We start from the raw sequence: 22,714 nt of genomic DNA, 5'->3' as shown, positions 1-22,714 counted from the left end.
TGTAAATAAAAGTAGTAAAATGGCTAGTGTATAACAATATAATAAATACAATTAATTAAATTGTTTTTGAGTCACAATTTACATTTCAAAGCTTAGTTCCAGAAGAGATTTAACAGAATATATCAGCAATTTAATAATACAGGTAAAAAATAAAGGTAAGATTTAAAATAAAAATCCAATTACAATAAAAACTTTTAAGAATGTAATGGCTTATTACGGTGGTTCACCAGATTTGTCAACTGTCAAACAAATGCAGCAGATAGGAAACACAGAATCCGAGTACACTTTGTCAGGGAACATTAATTAACAGCTATCACAGGAACCGGAGATACTGTAAGTTGCGATTTCAATGAAACACCCTGGCACAGATCACTGCGCAATTGAAGTAGTAATAAGAGTAAGTCTCAGAATACTTGCCTGCTTCCAATAGGTCTTCACAAGGCTAAAAACAAATCCCCTATCCATAACAGACAACAAGTCATTTAGGAAGAAAGCAAGGCTGTTGTTTAGCCTCTCCACCAGTTCCAAATCCTAAGAAGAATAAGCAAACCAAAAGCACATAAGAATGATTCACTGCTAAAGAATACTGTACACCTTCCCATCTCATTTAACCCTTGTCATTCAATATTACATCTTTCATTTCCAGCCAGGCAGCTACCCAAGGAGTGATATACATACCTTCTGAAACCTAGAGACAATATCTGCAGCAACAGTGCTAACCAAAGCCGTGATATCATCCATAAAACGTTCAGGGAAACGATTTTTCCTTGGAGAATCCAATCGATCAGTAAAATACAAATGATGTACTATACTTTTCACCTTAGAAAGAAAACAAAAAATGTAAGTGACTGATATACAATAAATATAAACAGACAGGTTGTAAATACAAATGTATTTACATATAGAAAGTTACGTGAACAATATAAAAAATATAATTATGAAAAAATACAGACACTACTTTAGGCCCTTTGGAAAATTCCAAAAGTACTCAAGGCTAAGCTAAAGAAATACTTCACTCAAAAAAATATTTTTTTTAATCAGTTATATTCCCATGTTTGTATTAATGACTGTGAAAACATTTAATTTAATTTTTTATGGAACACATTGATAATAAAATTCCACATACAATGAACTTTAATGGGAGCGCAACTTCAACAACTGCAAACAATATAGAAAATGTCCATAAAAAAAGTATCAGATTAGTCATTTTGCATAATCCAGATGTCTGGTATCCCTCTAAAATACGTGTATAAAAAAAAAAATCTAGAAAATCCTCTCACGACAAAAGTGAAGTGCCCTTAAATAAGACTGAGTTTTTTGAACTCAAAGCCCACCTGCCTGCCCTCCCTCTGATTTTGCTGGTCAGCAGTCCTTTCCAGTGTGACTCATATTTGTGCATATCCAAGATGCTTTAGCCAGCAGAAGGTTAATTCACCAGTGTATTTTCACAAACAGATAATGAATAATGCCCAAAGTTAGGTTTTACAACTTTGAATGTAAAAATAACAACCAATGAAGAAGAAGAGAATCTGGTCTTCAAATCAAAACCTCATTCTTATTTGAGAAGTATGCTTAACATCTTTTTTTATTTGGCAGGAACACATACATTTTTTATCAAGGCATTAGAGACTGGTGACATATTGCATGTTTGTTGGCCATGCAAGTAAGAATTTCACTGTGCTCTGTACAAGACACAGTGCTAACTAATATGCTAATATTATTACAATGTGCTGTCTGCCCAAAACACAAAAGGCCATCTACTGTAGTCACAAAGGATCTAAGGCAACACTCTGTAACTGACTTGGAGATGGCAAAATAAAAAGATCCAAATTCAAAAAACGGAATCTTATTTTTTGCAGTGTATGTTAAAGTTTAATTCTACAGGGTTCTTACAGTATAATACACAACTCCCATCAACTCATACTAAATCACATTGACCTGTTATATTATAAAACTAATATTATGAAACAAGCACACTACAGTTCTACCCTTATCAAAGATTAATGCCAGAAATGAATATACAGTGGTGTGAAAAACTATTTGCCCCCTTCCTGATTTCTTAATCTTTTGCATGTTTGTCACACAAAATGTTTCTGATCATCAAACACATTTAACCATTAGTCAAATATAACAAAAGTAAACACAAAATGCAGTTTTTAAATGATGGTTTTTATTATTTAGGGAGAAAAAAAATCCAAACCTACATGGCCCTGTGTGAAAAAGTAATTGCCCCCTGAACCTAATAACTGGTTGGGCCACCCTTAGCAGCAATAACTGCAATCAAGCGTTTGCGATAACTTGTAATGAGTCTTTTACAGCGCTCTGGAGGAATTTTGGCCCACTCATCTTTGCAGAATTTTTGTAATTCAGCTTTATTTAAGGGTTTTCTAGCATGAACCGCCTTTTTAAGGTCATGCCATAGCATCTCAATTGGATTCAGGTCAGGACTTTGACTAGGACTAAAGTTTTGACTTTATTTATTCCGACAGTGACTTTATATAATCAAGGTTTGACTTTATATATTCGGGAATGACTTTATATATAAAACTTTTGACTTTATATAGTTAAATTTAGTCATCATTGCATAACTTTTTCTTTACCATAGAAATTTAAAGACTAAATTCAACTTCCATTCCTAACAAAGATATTTCTGGCGACTAAATAGATCCTACTTATATCCAAATTCGAGCTATTGAGCTGTCGCCTGCCTGCCTGAATAAGTCACCCTCGCTTTGCTCTTACTTTCTTACTGTTCATGGCTAGTGGTGGAAAAATTATAAAATGGAAAGAGGATTACACGGAGTATGGCTTTACCAAAACAATTATTGATGGCGAATCGATTATTCATAAAGCTTCAATTGGTGATCTGTTTTTCTGTGTTAACCTCATATTTTTTCATACTTCTCAAACCAAGGTGGTGCGAGGGTAAAATGAATCGGGAAGCGCTGATCAATGTAATCGGTGTACCAGGAAATCATGCATTGACAGAAGTTCCCCTTTGCTTATATTGCAAAGTGTGATTAAATGTGTGATTTTTTAACACGTTATGGAGCATATGCATTGAAGCTTCTCAGCTGTGCTTGTGCTAAGAAAAGGAAACATTTTAAAAATAACACAATTGTCAATGTAACCTTTTGTAAGTAGTGCCTGGAGGATTCAGTGTGGAGAAACTGTAGAGACAGCGTGTGTATTAACTTGTGGATTTTTCTGTATTTGGTGGCAGCGTCACAAAGTCGCTTCCGTAACACTGCGTTAGCCGCGGAGCTCAGCTCAGAGCGAAATGAGATGAATGGGAGGGGAGATGATGACATGACTCCCCCACCCGCCTTAACTGTCAATCCCCCACAAACACAGTCTCTCGGAATTTGCATAAGCACAGCCCTTCACGTGCAATTTTAACTTAGTTACAAAGTGATCAAAACTCTCCGTTTATATCCTGCGTCCTCTCATTAAACTTGTATCCCGCATTACCTGTGGGCATGACAAACGCCAGCGGCAGCCTGTCTATGAACTTAATTTAAACTTTAGGTTTACACCGTGCTTTGTTTCCGAAGTAGCAGCACTCATGAATATGGTTGTATATGTCACTCGCTCGCTTCTTATTGTTTCGCTGCCTTCTCAATTATATAATGCATGTTTCCTTCAGCGCTTTTTGGAGCTGTTCCTTGTTTTCTACGTACTGCGTTGACAGTCAGTTCACGTGATTACATGGGAGGCGTGATGATGTCACACGAAACTCCGCCCCCCACGGCTTTCGAGCTCAACTCCATTACAGTAAATGGAGAAAAATAGCTTCCAGTTATGACCATTACACGTAGAACTTCGAAATGAAACCTGCCCAACTTTTGTAAGGAAGCTGTAAGGAATGAGCCTGCCAAATTTCAGCCTTCTACCTACACGGGAAGTTGGAGAATTAGTGATGAGTCAGTGAGTGAGGGCTTTGCCTTTTATTAGTATTGATATATATAGATATATAGATAGATAGATATAGATAGATAGATATAGATATACAGTAGATATAGATATAGATATATATATATATATAGATATACACATCTGTCTATATCTATATCCACATACATATATACATTTTTATACACATACACACGGCTACATGTGCCTGGTTGACGAATTGACTGACTGAAAACAAATACTTAATTATTTGCAGGCAGCCTAAAGAAAAAAGGATGTTCACTAATGGAATAATCTCATAGCCAAGAAAAATCCAACCTCACCAAAAACTTAAATTAGTTTGGGGAATTAATAAATAATGTATATTTCCCTAATAATGGTCAGAATGGGTCTTGTAAGAGCCACTCTAGGGCAGCAGCATATTAGTCCAGGTGACAGTATGTCCAATTGCAAGTAAGTGTCATTGTGTTTCAAATTCTACATTTTTCTCAGTTCCAGTAAGTACTATAATTATTACTATGTTCAGCTATTCCACAAGAAAAAAATGAAATGCAAGCCTCAGTTACTACTAGTATTATATTCTGTGATTATTACTTTAGCTATGTCAAGGTATAATACAACTTACACCATCTTCATCTATTCAAAGTAACAAAAAAAGTGACAACAACAATTTATTTATTATATGGTCCAAAATCACACAAGGCATTCCTCAGTGGGCTTTAACAGGACTTGACTTTTGACAGCTCCCTAGCCTTGACTTTCTAAGACGACATGATTACATTAAGTTAAAAATGTTGAATTTCAGAAACCATAATGCAGCCAACTGGCAGTCCTGCTTTACACTTACCATGAGCTCAAAGAAAAACCAGGCTTGCTGCAGAGCTCCTTCACGGACACTACCACTGCTGACAACCCATTGTAAAGCCAGCTCTTCATGCAACAGCTGATATCATTTAAAAAAGAAAAATAGATTAGAACATATAATTTTTTTTTACTTTAGCAGCACAGGTAAATGAAAGAGGAGATGGCATCTCAGAGAAAGTGCTCACTGTAACAATGCACTACCTTAATAAAATGACTACCCTCAAATGTAGTTAACAGGCCATTCAGCTTGTAATACAGAAGATATGAATTATGATTATAAAATTAATCTAGAATGACAGACTTTAGGAGCTGAAAAACAGATTCCAAAAATAAAATGTCTTAATAAAAAAGCTATATTCATCAACAAATATCTTGGCTTACTTTTCTAGACAATGCAGGTCAAAGACAATTTTTTTTTTCTTGGTATCAAGTGGAATGACTTGATACTGTTAAAGTTTAACTGAAAATTAAAAATAATAACATTTTTATTGGTAGGCAGTGTCTATAAACGGATACTCATTTTTACCAAGGGAGTGTACTTTACAGAGCACAGAGAAAACAAGAGGGTTCAGGGAAAGGGTGGTTTGGGCAACAAACACCACACGAACTACAGTAGACTTGACCATATGTTAATTAGTAAGCTCCAGGAGTTTAAAATATTAGAAATAAATATTCAGGGTTAACCATGAAATTAATACAGGCATCAAAGAAAAAACAACAGAAAATTGCTGTTTAAATTATTTTAGCCACCATTACCTAAAACATTCTGAATCTATTCAAGAACATTAACTAAACAGCAATGATTGGTTTTGTTCAAGTGTTTGTCCTGTGTCTCTAGTAACCAAACACTCCATTTTGAAGAGAAGCCTGGTTATGAATGCCATTACTTATAAGAATACTGTATAATATAGAGAAATGCCTCCCCTAACTAAGTCAGGGCTAATGTGATCCCAAAGGATACTATGGAAAAACTGCCACTGCCATTTTATGCATGACCCTGAACTTTTACTTGCAAAGGTCTTATAAGTGAAATGGAGGTTTCTATGATTTATTTAGTAAACTGTGACAATGCAAATCTCTGACTGGTAGTTTACCAGATTACTTTGCTTTGTGACATCCTCTTCTCTCTTTGTATATTTCAAATCCATTACCATGAATACATTGTACTGTATCAACTTTCACATTAACAATTACACTGACAACAAATACATTCTGCATCCTTTCATTAAACTGATCATACAAATATGAACTATATAAATACAGAACAATTATATCAATTAGCATATTAATATGCTTTGTTAAGAAGATTGAGAAGCATCATTAAATAACAAAAGCTTATAAAAATCAACATCCCTAAAAATAAAAGTAACGTGAGCAGGTGTGAATCTCACATCAAGCCGGCCAGTGATGCAACTGTCTCTTAACCCAGAAATCAATGAGTTAGCTCACAGGTTCCCAAACATATTTCATACTTAAACTATGTAGAGAAAAGCCAAGCAAAATGACACCTTTGATTGGCTAACTAAAAAGATTACAATATGCAAGCTTTCGAGCAACTCAGGCCTATTACATCTCGCCTAAAGAAGAGGCCTGAGTTGCCTCGAATCTTTTTAGTTAGCCAATCAAAGGTGTCATTTTGCTTGGCTTTTCTCTACATTCATAATGGCTAACACGGTACAACACCTTAATATTACATACTTAATCTATTAATTGCAGTCATCATATTTTCCACAGTCAATGGGGTCCCGTTTCTGATGATCTGCTTTGGGTATTCAGGCTTACTTCAACATGCATATACAGTGGATACGGAAAGTATTCAGACCCCCTTCAATTTTTCACTCTTTGTTATATTGCAGCCATTTGCTAAAATCATTTAAATTAATTTTTTCCCTCATTAATGTACACACAGCACCCCATAATGACAGACAAAAAAAAGAATTTTTGAAATTGTTGCAGATTTATTAATAAAGAAAAACTGAAATATCGCATCACAACCAGCACTGCTCATCACTTGTCCAATACAGTCCCTACAGTGAAGCATGACGGTGGCAGCATCATGCTGTGGGGGTGTTTTTCAGCTGCAGGGACAGGACGACTGGTTGCCATCGAGGGAAAGATGAATGTGGCCAAGTACAGGGATATCCTGGACAAAAATCTTCTCCAGAGAGCTAAGGACCTCAGACTGGGCCGAAGGTTTACCTTCCAACAAGACAATGACCCTAAGCACACAGCTAAATTAACGAAGGAGTTGCTTCACAACAACTCTGTGACTGTTCTTGAATGGCCCAGCCAGAGCCCTGACTTAAACCCAATTGAGCATCTCTGAGAGACCTAAAATGGCTGTCCACCAACGTTTACCATCCAACCTGACAGAACTGGAGAGGATCTGCAAGGAGGAATGGCAGAGGATCCCCAAATCCAGGTGTGAAAAACTTGTTGCATCTTTCCCAAGAAGACTCATGGCTGTATGAGCTCAAAAGGGGGCTTCTACTAAATACGGAGCAAAGGGTCTGAATACTTAGGACCATGTGATATTTCAGTTTTTCTTTTTTAATAAATCTGCAACAATTTCAAAAATTTTTTTTTTTTGTCTGTCAATATGGGGTGCTGTGTGTACATTAATGAGGGAAAAAAATAATTTAAATGATTTTAGCAAATGGCTGCAATATAACAAAGAGTGAAAAATTAAAGGGGGTCTGAATACTTTCTGTACCCACTGTATTATAGTATTAGATATTTGGATTAATCCTTAAATTAGTTTGAGAACCTCTGAGTTAACATGCTGCTATACAAGTGGCTTAGGTGCACTGGCATTTCATATAAAAAAAAATATATGAAAGTTGGACAGCCAGTCATTCAATCAGTTAGTCAGTCAGTCAAACCTTTTTCAAATTTCAGATTTTACTTTAGAACCCAGAGGTTCATGTAAATTTCAAACTGCCATCAGCGTGCCTCGGCAGGCACCACAGTCTACCTTTTTGGTTGGTAATCGTCCTGTTAATGTTTGCAAGAAACTTGCAGTCTCAGTGTGCGATGACATGCGATTGCAACTTCGATCCATGGCCTATGGAGTGGACATGAATGAATGGTGACAACATATTAGTGAAGGGAAAAAAAAATAAAAGTGATAAATTAACAGACAAACAAATATAAAATAAAGAAACAAAAAAAAAAACAGATAGTAAGCGTGAATGTATAAATCATTCATATTTCACAGCCAATAAATATTTGTAAAATTTCTTCTGAGCCTGTGTTTATTATTCAATAATAATTTTACCAAAAATACATTATTTACAGATACCCCAACAAAATCTTCTCTCCTCCAAAATATTTACTTTAGTTTATATCGGAGTTATTTACATAATAACTCCAAAGTTATTAAATTTATTAAAACAAGTCTATCACACAGTATTAGAAGTATTTTGTTAAGTAAAAGTGCATTTTCTATTTTTGTCATGTGGTAACAGGCCTAACTGAAGAGAAAATAGGTTTATAACAAATCAACTTGAAAGAAACCCACAGAGAAATTTAAAAAACGCAACTTAACTAAAAGCACCATGCTAACTTCCACAGACCACAATAACAACAGCTACGCATGCGGAGGTTAATGTCCGATTAACAATTTAGGGAAGATGAGTCTAATGCAAAGTTACTACTGCACACAGTTTTTAAGAACATGGATGTTTCAATGCGACTGTACACAACTAAGATTAACAAACATTATTAGAAAAACTGCACTAGCACCACCATGAGGTCTTAACACAAATCTGCACCTTGAGGGCAACTGAAAGGAAAGTGGGATCAGGTGGTCATCACACTAAGTTAGTTTTAGGGGAGGTAAAGTGTGAGTGCTAAAGATCATTCGATTTCATGCCTTTTGTTTCACAGAGACATCATGCATGTTTGTACGTGCAAAAAAAGAAACAAATCATAAATGGGAAAAGCCATGCATGTTTGCTAAATATGTGAAATGGAAGGAAAATAAAATTAACAACATAAAGGTTCAACGAGTAAATTGGACAGAAAAAAGGGGTGTATGTAAATATCTGACTTTTAAAACACCACCTGCATTGATTCAGAACTTGAACTGGGGTTGGCTCCCCAGGTGCCAGCCTTAGAACCGCCAGTGTTTACCCAGGAATTGGAGCGGTCTAAACCCTGAGCGGGTAAGGAAGCATTCAGGGAGAGGAGAGGAATGAGAAGTTATACATCAAGACAATTAAACCAATATTAAATCTTTAGATTATGGAAAGAAAATGCATTTGAAGGATAAAAAATGACTTGTGGATTTAAAATAGCATTTTAGTAATAGAAAGAAACAGTCTGCACACAGAAAGATAGGTGAGAACGCCAATATCTAGAGTCATGCTGCTTTAAAATATGATTCTGAAAAGTAAATAAACAAGAAATATTTATCTACTATATACAAGCATAGTATTACACTTTTATATAAGCCTTGAATAGTGGCATATTGTGGGATAAACAGCAGGTCTGGCTGAGCTATAAAAAATATATTTCATTTCAAAGGAACAGATTTGCATTTGCTTACCTTCTCTCCCTCTCTCCTTCCTTACCACCAAAGCCTACATCATTTGGGTTTTTAAAGACAACCCTGTTTAAAATTGTTCTTAATTCTAGCGAAACTAACATGAGGTGTAAAAGTTTAGCGCAGTCTAATATTCCTGATGGAACAGTTGTGTTATTGTGGTTTAAAATCTGAAAAAGCACAGCCTTTCAAAAGCACTGCATCCAAAGTTAAAACATTCTTCAAATGCTTCTGTTTAATACAATCCTTTACACCTCACTAAGAAGATTGAGAAGCATCATTAAATAACAAAAGCTTATTAAAAATCAACATCCCCAAAAATAAAAGTAACGTGAGCAGGTGTGAATTTCACATCGTGCTGGCCAGTGATGCAACTGTCTCTTAACCCAGAAATCAATGAGTTAGCTCACAGGTTCCCAAACACCTTTCATATTTAATCTATTAATTGCAGTCATCATATTTTCCACAGTCGATGGGGTTCCGTTTCTGATGATCTGCTTTGGGTATTCAGGCTTACTTCACCATGCGTATATTATAGTATTAGATATTTGGATTAATCCATAAATTAGTTTGAGAACCTCTGAGTTAACATGCTGCTAAACAAGGGGCTTAGGTGCACTGGCATTTCATATTAAAAAAAAATATGAAAGCTGGACAGCCAGTCATTCATTCAATCATGGGTGTCAGTCAAACTAAGCCAAACCTTTTTCAAATTTCAGATTTTACTTTAGATCCCAGAGGTTCATTTAAATTTCAAACTGCCATCAGCGTGCCTCGGCAGGCACCACAGTCTACCTTTTTGGTTGGTAATCGTCCTGTTAATGTTTGCAAGAAACTTGCAGTCTCAGTGTGCTATTTTTTTAAAACATATTTGGATATATCAAGATTTGCTCTTCATTTAAACAGTATCTTTACATAAAGGTGATATAACAAATATTCTATTATAGTCTATTATTATAGTCCATTGTATAATTTAAATAAGCACAAATGCAAATTTTACAGTTTAACACTCCCTCAAATTAGAATCAGGTGCAGATGATTGGACAATTGTAGAGGATCTTGTCTGTCCCCACCTTAATTTAACCTCAGACATTTAGCTGTAAAGTTCTAAATGCCTATGAATCTGGGAAGGTGATTAAAAAGATCTACAAACAACTGGAAATCAACCATTCCACTGTCCAGAAGATCATCTACAAGTGGAGAAGATTTCAAAAAGTGAGAATGTGTGCAGCCCCACAGCTGAAAGTAAAATGCTGAAAGAAGTCTCCAAAACCTTTGGCCTACAGGGAGTTCTTCCCACTAACAATGTCAAAGTGTATTAGTGTAATATCAGAATGAGGTTGCATAAATTAGATCTATATCAGAGGTGTGCCAGGAGGAAGCCTTTGCTGTCCTCAAAGAACATCTGGGCAAGACTAAAGTTAATCTATGAACTCCTAAGCAAAGACCAGGACTTCTGGAAGAGTGCACTCTGGACAGACGGGCCAAATATAGTGTTATTTGGCCACAGTACACATAAGACATGGTTGGCAAAAACCACAAACAGCATTTGACCAGAAGAACCCGATTACAAAATTTAAAGCATGGTGGTGGAAATGTTCTACTCTGGGGCTGTTTGGATGGCCTGGGTAGCTCACCATCATAGGAATTCTTCATTGTACCAGAAAGTGCTTGAGAATAATGTGTGACTATGTGTTAGATGACTGGAGCTCAACCAAAAGTGGACCTTTCAAAATGACAGTGACCCCAAACATACCAGTAAATATACAAAGAAATGGTTCTGTAAGGTCCAAATCAAAGCCCGGATCTGAAGTCCACAGAGAAGATGTGGGATAATTTGAAACTATCTGTGCATGGTAGACAACCCTAAAACATTACACAGCTGAAATAATTCTACAGGGAATAGTGGGAAACTTTATCCCAGTTCATATCAGCAACTAGTAGACAGTTACAGGAAACCCCTACTTGAAGGGTTAATACCAGCTTTGGGGAACTGAGAGGAAGGCTTACATTCTCCACAGACAGAAATAGTATATCTGTTCATTATACATTTAAAAAATTATAGCAATGTCATTGTTTCTTTTTTTCAGTTACATCACCTTTATTTATAGATACTTTTGAACTGGGGATCAAATCTTCACATGTCCACATACTCATATGTTAAAAGAGAAAAAAAAACATTTAATGGAGTGCACATACTTCTTTACATGATTCTAAGCTATTCACATACAAAACAGGCATCATCAAAATGGCTTGTTTTAATATATTTTGTACAAGAAAACATACTGAATCAAGAAAGAAGCAGATGAAAATTAAACATTGATTATCTGTTACAAAGTGACTCATGGGGTGAGGTAACAAAGAGCACAACAATCAAAAGCTGGATTAAGGTTTATTGAAAGAAAGAAAGAAAGAAAGAAAGAAAGAAAGAAAGAAAGAAAGAAATTAAAGGCACTATTAGATAGATAGATAGATAGATAGATAGATAGATAGATAGATAGATAGATAGGAAAGGCACTATATGATAGAGAGACAGACAGACAGACAGGAAAGGCACTATATGACAGACAGACAGACAGATAGATAGATAGATAGATAAGTGTGAGTGTGGTAGAGCCAAAACCCCACACAAAATAGTCTGAACAATACATCTGAGAGCAAATGTCTTTTAAAAGAAACACTTGACAACATGCCAACTTCACACAAATAAGACACATTTAAAAATCATAGGAAACAACATTACTAACTACACCATGTTATCCATAAATGTGCATGACAGAGATTGTATGGAAAAAAAAGGAACATCATAAAAAAAAAAAATCACTTACTTCTGTCAAGGGGGCACCAGAGCCCAGGTCACCAAAACTGGGACCAAGCCTGGGGGGACCCAACCCTTAAAAGGTATAACAAGTCATCTCAGGGCCCACATACTCTCATGTGGGGTTAAATTAGAATCACCACTTAAACGGACAATGACATTTTTGGCATAAGGTAAGAATACTGGTGTTCCTAAAGACCCTGTTTAGACACTAGGAAAAAATGAAATCTCCACGAGAGACAGGACTTGTACTCAGGATCCTGGATTTGCGAGGCACTGGCACTAACCACTATGTCACCATATTCTTAATATTTACAACACAAAAAAAAACATGCTTGTGATGTCATTTGATTTTGAAATTATGAAAATTTCCATAAGCATAAATACAAATCATATAATAAAAATGAAGAACATACTTATGGCATGTTTAATAAAACAAGGCATATACATTTGAAAGTAGATCTACAGTAGTACTGTGTAAATGTGTATATACAAAAGGAGAAAAACAACTCGTCCCATGACATTTTAAGCATGTTACACACGGTTAGGGTTGGATTTCTGAGGGCCAAGGTGACCAGTCTTCAATATAGAAACTGAAGAGTTATCTTAAGTAATTGTCTTTACAATAATGATTCAAAATATAGGAAATAATCAGTTTTCCCTTCTCGTGTGGAGTTCAAGTTACTACCTTACACCATTCCCAATTTTTTTTTTAATTTAAGTCACTGAAATCTTACAATGTATAGTTTATACAGTACTCAAGGCAACTGGAGACTACCTTTTAAACTTTTTCATAGAAAAAGAACTTAGAGGAGGATAAAATAAATATCACACACACCGTATTATTTTAGTTTACTGCATTATGTAATTTAGTAATCCAAAGCCTTGATCACATTTGCCAATATATAAAACATGTAACTAAACAACTAGAAACCTCCAATCTCCTTCAATGTGCTTCTGGCTCAGTGTGTTTGCATTAAAAGACAAGTCTCAAAAACAACTTACTTTGCTTCCAATGATTGACCTTACTTCATCATCTGGTGAGGTAGGCGTTCCAGAGATATCTGGATTACTATTACTAAGACTTCTTGAACGATTGAGATTAAGGCTTGCAGGTCTGACTGCTGATCTAGCCATAGTAGCATAATGTACAGAACCTCCTAGACCACCAGGACCTAATTAAATAAAACAAATTACAGAATTATTGCTTAGTAAGCACATGTGCAGCACACTGCAGAGAACTGTAGTCACTGACTGAATTTAACAGGGGATTCCTGAAAAGGTACAAGGATGGTTATTAATTATCACAAGGTATTACCATATTACATTCACCGCAGCTCCACCAAAAAGTTCTGGAAATTAAAGGCCAAGTTCTACTGTAGACTCTAAAATAGAAAGCCCAGGGGGAGATGGCCTAGGCCGCTAAGACCCTGACTGTATCGGACTTGGTCTTTAACCTTCTCCCTTACAATTGACCAAAGACCCCCCCAGAGGTTTATCTTCTTCAGGGATGCTGCTGAATAGCATTTTTGTTTTCCTCTCCTATGTTGTCAACTAGCCATAGTTCAACAGTTAATTAATGGACAGATTATTGTTTATTCCCATTTACATAAATCAGTTTCAAACTGCTTTGTTTACCTGTTTGTTTAAATAAATGTGTGTCTTTATGTAGACTAATTCTTTATTTAGTAATTTTTCAAAATTTACATTTGGATTTTACCTGAGAGCTTGTCACGGTGCTCTACATCTGCACGTGGTGAAGAGTGATATACCAAAATTAACTAAATCGACTTATTTAGAATTACTGATGAGTAAACCCTGTTCAATTTGCTTCACCCCGAGTGCGACAAAATCATGGAAAGGTTTGCAAACTTTGCAGAGCTCCACAAAGTGCACTGCAGTCAATGTGGAAGAAGGAGCTGAACTAGTTTTATGTGGATTACAATGAGGAAATGGTCTTTTAAGTGGCCCTAGGGGGCTCGGGAAATCTTTGCCAACTATGCTGGACCAATTATGTGCCCAAATATGTATGTGGTGCTAACCACTGAGCCACCATGCCTCAACCAACAAAAGATGCAGACGGGACAAACACCATAAATAAACTTTTGATAAGTAAACAAAATAAAGGCCATTGCTCTAACAGGGTTCCAATCTTGAGGCACACATTGGCCATGCCAGAAAGCGGCGGTGAGGGTACTTTGAGTTCCATTTTTTGAAGTCGCAGCTGTGGCCACAGCAGGCACATCACTTTCGTTTCCCATGTGCCAATACAAATGCTGCACACTTCTGTTTTCCATCAAGAAAAAATGAACGTCTTAACATCGTAATGTTTTTTATTTTTCTTCTTGCACAATGTTTTGTCCTGGGTTTTCTGATGAAGGCAAGGGATCCTTTTAAGGCTTGTTTTAAGAATGTGGCTGGGCACACAGTGTTATTTATCGGGTGGCAATACTCATTATGCTGCAAAATTTTTATTTATTTATTTTTTAAACGCATGCAGGATGAAAATCTGTCAGTGTCTCTCAACCTTTGCGGCTTTGGGACCCATTTTTACCTTATTAGGTACACTGACAACCCACACACAGCAACTGAAGAGCTCTGGGATTTGAAATATCCACAAGTGGAAGGAAGTTGTATGGTTAGAGAACAGGGAAAATATCGCACACCACCGTCAAGTGCTTCAGTGACCAAGGACAGGCTGGCTGCAGCACATCTCATTAAAAAAAACAGCATTTTCTTTTCCTCTTGTGCTTGCGACCAAGCTATGGTCACATTGGCAATGCTCTTCCAGTGGGCTTGCGTGAAAGTTCTGCGCATGTCTGTTACAGTTCTGTGATGTCATGCTGGCCTAGCAAAACATCACGGGGCACTTGGGGGGGAAAAATAATTGTTCACCTAAGCCAGTCACATGGCAAATGTCCTAGAAAATTACATTACAACATTAGCAGTTACTGACTGCAAAAAATGCTTCAATAAATTCCGCCGATCAACACTATTCATAATTAACAATGATTGCACTGTTGATACAAATTCTCAAATAACAAGCAAGTGAAGCTCAAGCATGATATGAACCACCCTTCAACTACCCATTCTGAGACCACAGCATAAACTAAAGCACACAAGAAAAGGTACATTTTAACAATAGACAGAGATCACTCAGTCTACACAGTCCTGCTGTGATCATCGCAGCCGATTCAATTCAAGCTCACAGAAAACAACTCTGTACTAAAGCAAGCTCCTTTGAATAAACTTACAAGATGCTAATTCTTTCTTGGACAAAAAAGGTCCTGAATGCTAGATTATTATTATTATCATTACTATTAACGTTTAAGGCTAAGAAAGGGGTGTTTTTGTCAGTTACCTCACCAGAAACAAAAAATAAATAATAGAGGAGTAACCAGAATCCACTGAAGAGAAAGGGTGGATTAAAACAAGATGAAAATGAGCCTGTGCTTTATTTAAACAAGAAATTCCTTTGTCCTTATTCACAGACATGGCAGTATCAGAACTATGACTTAGAATCAGAAATAGACCACTTTTTTAGTTCAACTACAGAAAGTCAAGACATCCAACATTTTCAAGCCTGAAGGACATCTGGGCAGCCTTTTTCGATAACTGGCATAGAAGGGCAAATCAGTTTGACACAGCTGGGTTCACCACTGTCTCGAAGTGAGACATAAACAGCTTCTCATGATAAAAACTCATCACTTGGCACAAGACAGCAGGATCACCCACTACCTAATGTTTTGTTTTCATCTCTATGGAGCCGACTGCATCAAAACCAATCAGGTCTCTATAATACTGAACAAAAATATAAAAAGATAGTTTTGACACTTTTTATTAAAAAAATCACAAAATATCTTTATTATTCTTAAAGGAGCCAACTTCACTAACAAAAGACCCAACCGTTTTGTACCGCCTGTTTATAGTTGAATAAAAAATGGCCCTACAAATGCCAAGTCCTAAGTTTCAAAAATACAAAAAGACAAAAAAGTAAGCAAAGAAATGGGAAGAAACTCATTTCTTAGTCTGTTAATTAAAGAACATATCATAAGAAATAGAACTGTTGCACATGGATATAGTACAGCTGTATGATGAGCCCGATTTAATCAGTATAAATAGATAGGTATACATTATTTGGAAAAGAAAGGCAAACTTAAGATGTGGGATAGAGACACACATTACAATGAAAATTGAAATATGTGGCTTCCTCTAAGAAATATGAGACATAAAGTCAGGATATTTTCATTAGAATATGAAGCTGCGAGGGCAGAAACATTACATATTAGACCAACCTCTAATTTGAGAAACCTTCTATGTTAAGCAAAGTCAAGATTCATAAATTAAAAAATATCCTAAAAATACAAATTTGGCAAAAAACCAAAGCTGTATTTAAAGAGGACAAAAATGCACTGCAAGGATTTCTTAATTAACCCAGAGTAACCTCCTTTAACTCCAGACAGTTGCAATCACAGTAACCCATTTCTTATTTGACAGAATCAACTGGATTGTCCATTAACAGAACTATATTTTTTACTAAATAACTAAACTGAAGGTTAATGCCATCAGTTACATTCCAGGTCAATGACCAAATCAAGTGCATTCAAAATGTCAGGGACATTAGATTATACCGTCCAGTGACATAACATGTGTGTCTTTCGACAAACAGTCTCAGTCTTACCCCTTTGTCTTGTATGGCAAGCCCATTGCTTCACACCAACTGGAAATATAGCTCTGTAGTATCTTTAAATATGATTTCAACCAAAAAGAAAAATATTAAAATACCAGAATATTTCAGTGATTCAATTTCTGACCTGATACAGTTAATGCATAATACCATATACTAATATTACAGGTCAAACACAGCTGAAGAAGAAGGAGGGAAGCAAATTTAAGATTACAAGTGCAAAGAAATTCTTTACAAAATGAAATTTATTTACTTGACATTTATACAAAGGTTTCTATATATATGTGTAAAGAGAAAATACCCTAAAAACAAGTTATATATATATATATATATATATATATATATATATATATATATATATATATATATATATATATATTTATTAATGAGGTAAAAGATAAAAAAAAAATTAAAAAAACAACATAGGGAAAAGCAGATTGCCATTCCTACAAAATATTTAAACAGCTTACTGCTAAGTTGAGGTGCAAAATCTACAACGTGGTTTTGAAACAATAGACCAGGTAAAATGGAACAGATTAGATATCTTCATGCTGGAGTCAAATGTGGATGTAACACAGAGAAGAACAGGTTTAAAGGCACTCTGGGATGGTTTTCCAATTGCTCCTAACAGTAAAATGATTCCTCTGAACAAGTTGGAGTATGATTTATTAGCAAATTCGTCTAAATGATGGTTTCAAAACAACTAAATTAGATGACATCAGTACTAATGGTCGTTGTTTAAATATTAAAATTAAGTTACTGGTGGCCCCAGGCGCAGTGGTAGTGCTGCTGCATCGCAGTAAGGAGTCCTGGGTTCGCTTCCCGTTTGCATGTTCTCCCCGTGTCGGTGTGGGTTTCCGCCCACGGTCCAAAGACATGCAGGTTAGGTGTATTGGTGATTCTAAATTGTCTCTAGTGTGTGGGTGTGTGTGTGTGTCCTGAAGTGGGCTGGCGCCCTGCCCAGGGTTTGTTCCTGCTTTGTGACCTATGTTGGCTGGGATTGGCTCCAGCAAACCCCCATGACCCTGTGTTAGGATATAGCAGGTTGGATAATGGATGGATGGAACTAAGTTATTGTTAAGTATTCAGTGATACCTTGAGATACGAGTTTAATTCGTTCCGTGACTGAGCTCGTAAGTCAAAATGTTCGTATCTCAAATCAGTTTTTCCCATTGAAATTAATTGAAATGAGATTAATTCATGCCAGCCCCCCAAAAAAACACCCCAATTTTTTGTTAAATGTTTTCAACATAAGAAAAATGAATTTATAATGAACAAATATGGTATACAAACAAAATAAAACCTAATACATAAAAGAGAATCTAAAGAAATACACAGATGTTGGCAGAGCCGATTAGCGTACTGTAATGTTTTTTTTTTTTTCACTTCACTTTTCCTTAACTTAATTTTCTTCTTCACTAGTTTTTTTCTTATTGCCACACTTTAGTCACTTTCATTCTCAGGGCGTTTCAATAGAAACCTGTCCATGAAGCTTAGTTCAGTCCTCCCCTAGAATGTTTCTGAAATGACGTAGGCAAGTGTCATTAAACAGCACCGCTGTAAGATCAAGTGTTAGGCAAGTGTAGATAGATAGATAGATAGATAGATAGATAGATAGATAGATAGATAGATAGATAGATAGATAGATAGATAGATAGATAGATAGATAGATAGAGGGAGTGCAGAATTATTAGGCAAGTTGTATTTTTGAGGATTAATTTTAATATGGAACAAACACAGTGCTATCAGTCAATCCAAAATGTTAATAAACCTGAAACCTGAATGTTTCACAACGGAAATGTGAGTGTGAACATCATCAGGGGAATACATATGTGCGCACAATTATTAGGCAACTATTAGTGTGCAGATTTATTATGCAACTAAAGGAAAAATGAAAATTTTCCCATCTCACTTCTTTATTTTCATCTGTTATAGTGAGAATAATAAACAAACACCTCAAAATTTACAAATAAACATCTCTGACATTTCAAAAAAAATCAATCAATCAATCAATGACCAATATAGCCACCCTTCTTTCCAATAACAGTCCTAAGCCTTTCCATTCATGGAGTCTGTCAGTTTCTTGATCTGTTGACTATCAGCTTTTTGTGGAGCAGTGACTACAGCCTCCCAGACACTCTTCAGAGAGGTGTATTGTTTTTCTCCCCCGTAAATCTAGCGTTTAAGAAGTGCCCACAAGTTCTCGATAGGGTTTAGGTCAGATGAGGAAGGGGCCATGTCATTATTCTTTCATCTTTAAGGCCTTTACTGGCTGGCCACGCAGTGGAGAACTTCGATGCAAGTGATGGAGCATTGGCCTGCATAAAATCATGGTCTTTTCCTGTATCACTGTTTGAAGAAAGTGTCTTGAAAAACTGGCAGTAGGTTTGGGAGTTGATTTTGAGTTCATCTTCAATGCAAAAAGGTCCAACTAGCTCATCTTTAAAAATACCAGCTCATACCAGTACCCCACCTCCACGTTGGAGTGGAGCTCTGTGCCATTACTGATCCACAGGTCCATCCATCTGGTCCATCAAGAGTCACTCTCATCTCATCGGTCCATAAAACCTTTGAAAAAAATCTGTCTTCAGATATTTCTTGGCCCAGTTTTGACGTTTCAACTTCTGTTTCTTGTTCAGTGGTGGTTGGGTTTCAGCCCTCCTTACCTTGGCCATGTCTTTGAGCACTGAACACCTTGTACTTCTGGGCACTCCAGGTAGGTTGCAGCTCTGGAATATGAAAGTACTGGAGGATAATGGGTTCCTGGTAGCTTCACGTTTGATTCTTCTCAAATCTTTGGCAGCTAATTTGCGTCTTTTGTTCTCAACACGTTTCTTGCGACCCTGTTGACTATTTGCAACAAAATGTTTGATGGTTCTGTGATCACACACCAATATCTTAGCAATTCCAAAAGGGCTGCATCCCTCTGAAAGACTTTTTACAATTTTTGACTTTTCAGAGTCAGTTAAATCTCTTTTTGGCCCATTTTGCCTGAGGAAAACTAGCTGCCTAATAATTCTGCACACCTTGATATGGGGTGTTGATCTCCTTAGGCCACACCCTCCCTCATTACACAAATACACATCACCTGACGTGCTTAAATCCAATAAGCATTCAAGTTAATACAGCTTGGAGTTGGAATATACGCATAAAAATGATGATATGGTCAAAATACTCACTTGCCTAATAATTGTGCACACAGTGTAGATAGATAGATAGATAGATAGATAGATAGATAGATAGATAGATAGATATGAAAGGTACTATATAATAGATAGAAAGATAGATAGACAGATAGACAGATAGATAGATAGATAGATACTTTATTAATCCCAAGGGGAAATTCACATAATCCAGCAGCAGTATACTGATACAAAGAAACAATATTAAATTAAATAGTAATAAAAATGAAAAAATGAAAATATATTAAATAGCGCCGCTGCACGATCAGTTGCAGCTTATTGAGGGTTTCTTTTCAATAAAGCCAAGTGTTAGCTCTTTGATGGCTCATATTTCAAATTTTGGCTTGTAACTCGAGTCAAAAAAATCGACCTAGTGACTGCTCGCATTTCAAAAAACTTGTACGTTGGGGCACTCATATCTCAAGGTACCACTGTATTCATTTAATTTAATAATAAGGCAAGTTTGTCAAAGAGACAACAAAATCATACATGCCACTAAGTAAAGTAGGGCGGACATTCTGGTCGAAAAGGCAGGTATGCCAGACTGGCACCATGCTCCACATTGTCATTCTAGAAGTTTATAAAGGTAGATTATTATTCCATTCTACCACATTCGAATCCCCACCTGCAACAATTGTACTTTTTTGAGAAAATGTACAAAATAATTTGTGGACAAAAATGAATTAGTAATCATCAATCTTCAACTTGTTTAACTTTTTACTTATAGTATTATATACATTTTCCAAAAATAGCCATTGGCTACGTATTTGAAATTTAATTAACTGGCCGGTGGTTAAGTCCTAACAAAAAAAGAAAAACAAGAAAAAATGAACAAACAAACAGGTACAAACCTGGTGATGGAGAATTAGGATCAGTGTTTGGCAGACGAAATACATAATAGATATATGACGACAACAAGCTGTTTCTCCCATGCTGGTCTTGGCTACTATCAAGATATTTGTGAAGTCTATTTACAATAGACGCAATTACTTCAAAAGAAGCCTGGCCAAGATTAACTGAAAATGAAAAAAGAAAAAGAAGTATCAAAAAGAATATCAGTTTTTATGTAAGCCTAAAACATTTGACTGCGGGTTATTACAAAAAGTACATTAAGCAAAACAACATGAAAATTAATTTGTGCAAAAACTGTATTATTTAAATACTGCAATCAGTGAAAATGTCCACTGAGCAAATCTGAAGTGCCTCTTTTGGCTAGGACAAATGAAAATTGAACTAATCTGCTAACGGAAATAAAAAATGAAACATGTTCATTTTGAAACAAATTGTAAAATATTAACAACTTTAGAAAGCTTCTTCCTTCACAGCTAAGCAAAAAAACAAATGAGAGAACAACTACATAAAAAAAATAATTGCAACACATAATTCTGACAGATGACAATAATCAAATCAATATTAAAAATAACTAAAAATAGTTACATTATGCCCCTAAACAATGGAACAGGTGTTCAAAACACAGATTGCTAATTCTCTTTTCTTTTTAGATTACAAATAAAATTCTGCAGCCAATTTAAGATGCTCCTTTTCTAAGAATTGACTGTTTTCTGAGCTGATGAAGATGCTGTCTCTTCCTCAGAAAAAAGCATATTTTGGTCCTAAGAGTAATTTTCTAAGTCACTTGATAAACACGGGCCAAGTTTTCACTTTTGATATTTTTTGATTTGAAATACTTTGTTAATCCCTGAGGGGAAACTGTCTTTTCGCATGACCTTTGGGGGTCAGAGCCCCTGGAGCGATGTTCAGGGTAAGGGACTTGTTAAACAGACTTCATATATTGATCAGTGTCAAAACGACAAATTGAATCCACTGGGATTCATAAAATGTGTGAAAACTTCCAAAAGGCTAAATATAGTTTATACAATGTATATAAAAAATAAAGACTTGAGCTCTCAGCATCACATGGTACATATTTAGATAGATAGATAGATAGATAGATAGAGAGATAGATAGATAGAGAGATAGATAGATAGATAGATAGATAGATAGATAGATAGATAGATAGATAGATAGATAGATAGATAGATAGATAGATAGATAGATAGATAGATAGATAGATAGATAGATAGATACTTTATTAATCCTAAGGGGAAATTCACAATGCTGGATGATAATATAAAATTAGATTCTGTTAATCATAGCAATTCCTGTCAAGATCCCAGCAGTAACATGCTGAGGATGATAACTCAACATAATGCCACAGAATGAATAGAAATAAGATTTCAAAACAATAATTAAAGGAACACTTTTTAATCTGAGTATATAATCAAGTCACTTACACTTCTGGGCTATTGATCTGGTCAGTTAAGTAGCAGATGGGCTTGTTCATCAGATTCAGCTGCTTTGGTGTTAATGAAATGAACAAGAGGAGCACTAGAGGGGTAACAATGAGATGACCCCCAAAACAGGAATGAATGGTTTAACAGGAGGGAGGGCCACTGACATTTTTCCCCTCCCCATCTGTTTTTTCACTCGTTTTGCATTTGACTTCGGTCACTGTCACTACTGGTAGCATGAGGCCATACCTGGACCCTACAGAGGTGGCACAGGTAGTCCAACTTCTCCAGGATGACACATCAACACGTTCCACTGCCAAAAGGTTAGCTGCGTCTCACAGCACAGTCTCAAGGGCACTGAGGAGATTCCAGGAGAGAGTCAGTTACTCTAGGAGAGCTGGACAGGGTCGTAGA

At 36.0% G+C, this 22,714-nt stretch overlaps 1 protein-coding gene across 13 annotated transcripts in view; it reads right to left on the bottom strand.

Moving 5' to 3' along the window:
• The window catches only part of dock7 (dedicator of cytokinesis 7), a 267,403-nt gene that overhangs the window by 83,495 nt on the left and 161,194 nt on the right, over positions 1 to 22,714 (bottom strand). For 7 of the 13 annotated variants that reach the window (XM_039735264.1, XM_039735253.1, XM_039735254.1 and 4 more), the window contains exons 21-27: positions 20,861 to 21,025; positions 13,146 to 13,315; positions 8,842 to 8,934; positions 7,751 to 7,840; positions 4,760 to 4,855; positions 679 to 819; positions 418 to 531 (exon numbers count right to left, since the gene is read on the bottom strand). In XM_039735264.1, coding sequence (XP_039591198.1) covers positions 418 to 531; positions 679 to 819; positions 4,760 to 4,855; positions 7,751 to 7,840; positions 8,842 to 8,934; positions 13,146 to 13,315; positions 20,861 to 21,025 — 869 coding nt within the window. The remainder of the gene's footprint in view (positions 1 to 417; positions 532 to 678; positions 820 to 4,759; positions 4,856 to 7,750; positions 7,841 to 8,841; positions 8,935 to 13,145; positions 13,316 to 20,860; positions 21,026 to 22,714) is intronic. The other 6 variants (XM_039735259.1, XM_039735260.1, XM_039735261.1 and 3 more) reach the window with 2 other exon arrangements.

Source organism: Polypterus senegalus, chromosome 14 (genome assembly GCF_016835505.1).
Source record: "Polypterus senegalus isolate Bchr_013 chromosome 14, ASM1683550v1, whole genome shotgun sequence".
Lineage (NCBI taxonomy): Eukaryota > Metazoa > Chordata > Cladistia > Polypteriformes > Polypteridae > Polypterus > Polypterus senegalus.
The sequence above is the reverse complement of the archived record's forward strand: the minus strand, read 5'-3'. Positions and strand labels throughout refer to the sequence as shown.